Source organism: Elephantulus edwardii, unplaced genomic scaffold (genome assembly GCF_000299155.1).
Source record: "Elephantulus edwardii isolate Elephantulus edwardi_28Jun2011 unplaced genomic scaffold, EleEdw1.0 scaffold00017, whole genome shotgun sequence".
Classification (NCBI taxonomy): Eukaryota; Metazoa; Chordata; class Mammalia; order Macroscelidea; family Macroscelididae; genus Elephantulus; species Elephantulus edwardii.
The window spans coordinates 8,729,894-8,733,873 of NW_006399767.1; the positions used below are offsets into that span (position 1 = coordinate 8,729,894).

General features: G+C 39.8%; 1 protein-coding gene across 1 annotated transcript in view; it reads right to left on the reverse strand.

Moving 5' to 3' along the window:
* Window positions 1–402, reverse strand: part of ANKRD66 (ankyrin repeat domain 66) — a 10,958-nt gene extending 10,556 nt beyond the window's left edge. Inside the window, exon 1 of the mRNA XM_006881927.1 lies at window positions 240–402. Within this exon, the coding sequence (XP_006881989.1) occupies window positions 240–402 (163 nt within the window). The remainder of the gene's footprint in view (window positions 1–239) is intronic.
* Window positions 403–3,980: the final 3,578 nt, after the last annotated feature.

Genomic DNA, 3,980 nt, shown 5'->3' on the forward strand with positions numbered 1-3,980 from the left:
GCATAACAAGTGATTGCAAAAACCATGGCCTATATCAGACGCACCTTAGTCTCCAGAGAGACACCACAATTTGCTTAGAATGCTAAAACTAGTAAGTGATGGTGCCAGGATTAGAACCTAGACTCATGTGACTCCAAAAAAAATGATCTTTCCAGATTTCCCCCACTGAGACTACTGAATGATCATTCCTGAATGGTGAAATAAAAATGAAGATACATACCCAGGTATTGTGCACTCACCTTTGATTGCAGCCCAGTGAAGTGGGGTCCGGTCATTCCAGTCCACGTCCTTGTAGTTTGGGTCACAGAGACCTTTCTTCAAAATCCTTTTCACTAACTTGTAGTCCCCTGCTGCCACAGCTTGATGGAGCTTTGTCATGTCTGACATTTTGGTCAATTCCATGGCAAAATACCGCTATAAGAGAGAACTGTTACTTGGGCAATGATTAAAAAAAAAGTTTTTCTTAGTTCATTGTTGTGGAGACTTCTTTCTACATCACTGATTTTCTTTCTGGTCTCAAGAATTTGCCCCCCGAATTTGCCTTAAGTGAGTTATCTGCTGATTGTAAGTTTAGATTTTAGTTACTGTGGTTGTACAGGATGCAGAGCACAAGCTCCATGCCTATTAAATCCTATTTCAAAACCATCTCAGGACAAGTTTGAGGCTTTGAATGCTAATGAACCAAGACCAGAGGAGCTACCAAGAATATCATCCATTGAGTGGAGGGATGGATGGGTAATCAAAAGGGGAAAGACTCAATGTGAAATAAATATGTAAAAAAAAAAATTTTATAAACTTTGTATGTAAACCAGGATTAAAAAAAATATTGTAGGATGAATATGAGGATCCAAGGGAAGGAGGACGGAAGCAGAGGGATGAGGATGACAGGGTCATCCAATTTAATGTGGGGAGCTTAAGGAAATGGGAAAGATTTGGTGTGAAAAACAATACATTCAAACTTTGTAAATAAACCAGTTTATTTTAAAAAAAAAGTATCATCCATGAAGAATGCAAAAGGTCATTATAAAGACAGTGAAGGAAGAAAAGACCAAAATAGGTGTCAGAAGAGACTCTGAATATTGCATTAGAGCACCAAGAAGCCAAAGCAAAGGGTGGGGATGGGATGGGATGGGATGGGATCAAAAAGTTATGGAGATGAATAGGAGATTTCAAAGGGCAGCTGGGAAGACAAAGCAAAATATTATCATGAAATGTGAAAGAACTGGAGTCAGAAAATCAAAAGGTCAAATACAATATTTGTCCTTATGTGACTGAATTAGTTCACTTAGCATAATGCTTTCTAGTTCCTCCCAAGTTAGGTAGTAATTTACAAAATCCTTGCTCCTGTGTGCTGCATAGTATTCCATTGTTTCAATGTACCATAAAATGGGGGTGGGGGGTGGCTTAATCATAGGGTCACACAATTTTAAGGGTAGAGGGAGGGATGGGTAAAGAAAAGGGGAAAAATCTGGTGTGAAGAACAATATATAAAAACTTTATAAGTAAACCAGTATAAAATAAAATTTTAAAAAATAAATTAAAAAAATCAAAAGAGATGAACTCGCTTAGCATTCCTTAAGCTAAAGGAATTCAAGAACAAATTCAAGCCTTGAGTTGCAATACTTAAGGATGCTGTTGGCAAAATGTAGAATGACTCAGGCAACACCGAAAGAAAATGCATACACAGTCACTGTACCAAAAATAACTGGCTGGCACGGAAGAATTTCATGAAACAATATACAATCAAGGACCAAAGCTTATGAAAGAGGAAGTTCAAGCTAAATCTGAAGGAATTGGTAAAAAAACAAAGCCCCAGGAGCTTATGAAATACAAATTGACATATTTCAACAGATGCAACCCTGAATACTCTCACTAGGCTGTGCCAAGAAATCTGGAAGGCAACTACCTGTCCAACTGACAGGAAGATATCCATTTTCATTCCCGTTCAAAAATTAAGGTGATCTGACCAAGTGTGGAAATTATCAAACAAGATCACTAATATCCCATGTAAGCAAGATTCGGCTGAAGATTATCCAAAAATGATTGGAATAGTACACCGATAGAGAACTGCCCAATGTGAAAGTGGAGTTTAAAAAAGGTCACGGAATTAAGGACATTATAGCCAATTTTAGATTAATCTTAGCTGGAAGGAGAGATTGCCAGAGGAATGTCTATGTTTCATTGACTATGCAAAAGCATTTGATTGTGTGGATCACAACAAATGGTGGCTAACTTTGAGAAGAATGGAAATCTCAGAACACTTAATTGTGCTTATGTGAAGCCTATCTTGGGATCAGGAAGCAGTCATCAGAACAGAGCAAGGAAATACTGCATGGTTGAAACCCAGAAAAGACGTAGTCAGGGATGCATCCTATCTCCCTACTTTCTCAATCCATACTTGGAAGAGATCCTTCAGAAATCTGTACTTTATGATAAGGAATGTGGTATCAGGATTGGAGGAAGGCTCATCAAAAATCTGTGCTATGAAGATAACACAACCTTATTTGCTGAAACTGAGGTGTACCTGAGGCATTTGCAGCAGAAGGTCGAGAACTACAGCCTTCATTATGAATTGAAGTTCAACATCAAGAAAACAAAGATTCTCACCACTGGGCCAATTGACAGCATCATGATAGATGGAGAAGAGATTGAGATTGTTAACAATTTCATCTCACTTGGATCCATAGTCAACACTTGTGGCACCGGCAGCCAGGAAATCAAAAGATACATTGTACGGGGAAAAATCTGCTCACAGGAACCTCTCCAGAGTGCTGAAGAGCAATGATGTCAGTCTAGAGACTAAGATGTTCCTGATTCAAGCCACAGTCTTCACAAGTACTTGCTATGTATCAAAGAGCTGGACAATGACTAAGGATGACAAGAAGAACTGATGCCTTTTGAGAGATGGTGCTGGAAGAGAGTAGTGATCATACCACAGACTGCCAAGAAAACAAACAAGTCTGTTTGGAAAGGGTAAAACCAGGCTACTACATGGAGGCAAGGATTTTGAAACTCTATCTCACTTTACGTATGTTGCCAGGAGGGACCAGTACTTGGAGAAGATCATCATGCTTGGAAAGGTGGAAGGAAAGCACAGGAGAGGAATTAGATAGACTGACACAGCAAGTGGAGTAATGGGGGCAGGTGTGTTCAAAACAGTGAGACTGGCTCAGGATAAGACAGGGTTCAGAGCTATTGGACATAGAGTTGCTATGAGTCATAGGCAATTAATAACAACATACCAGTTGGGGAGATGGAAATGATGCAAATATATGAATAAAAAAAGCTTAAGATTGTTATCAACTTTATGCCATAAACCAGTAGTTTTCAAGTAATAATATCTAGACCCCCAGAGATCCTTAAGGCCCCCTCCCAGGAGAATATAAGTTTCAAATTCCTGTCATGATAATATTAGGATGTTAGTGGCCTTCTTGTACTGCTGGTAATTATCAGATAGATTTAAAAGCAATGGTGGCTAAGGGAACTCTGGTGGCCTAGTGGCAAGAAGCTGCACACAATCCCAGAGGTATGCGGTTTGAATCCACCAGACGCTGCGCCAGAGAAGGAGGGGCCATCTCCTCCTGCACCAGTCAGATCTCATTTGACGATGCACACACACACACACACACACACACACGCACACACGCACAGACACACACAGCAGTGGTGGCTAAAACTTAGTTTCTTAGTACAAATCAGGCAGTGACAGTAAGTTAGATTTGCAGCCATGGCATGCTTCACCATCACACACAATAAAAATACATCTAAAATGCCAGTTTCAAAGAATCATCCTTAATGAGGCATTAAGAATTATTTTTTAGTAATTCTTGATCTATTTGTTGTTGTTATGTGCTGTGGAGTCACTTATGACTCATAGGAATCCTAGGCACAATTGCTCTGAACCCTGCCCTATCCTGTGCCAATCTCACTGTCTCTGACACACCTGCCCCCATTATCCTGGTGATTGTGTCAATCCACCT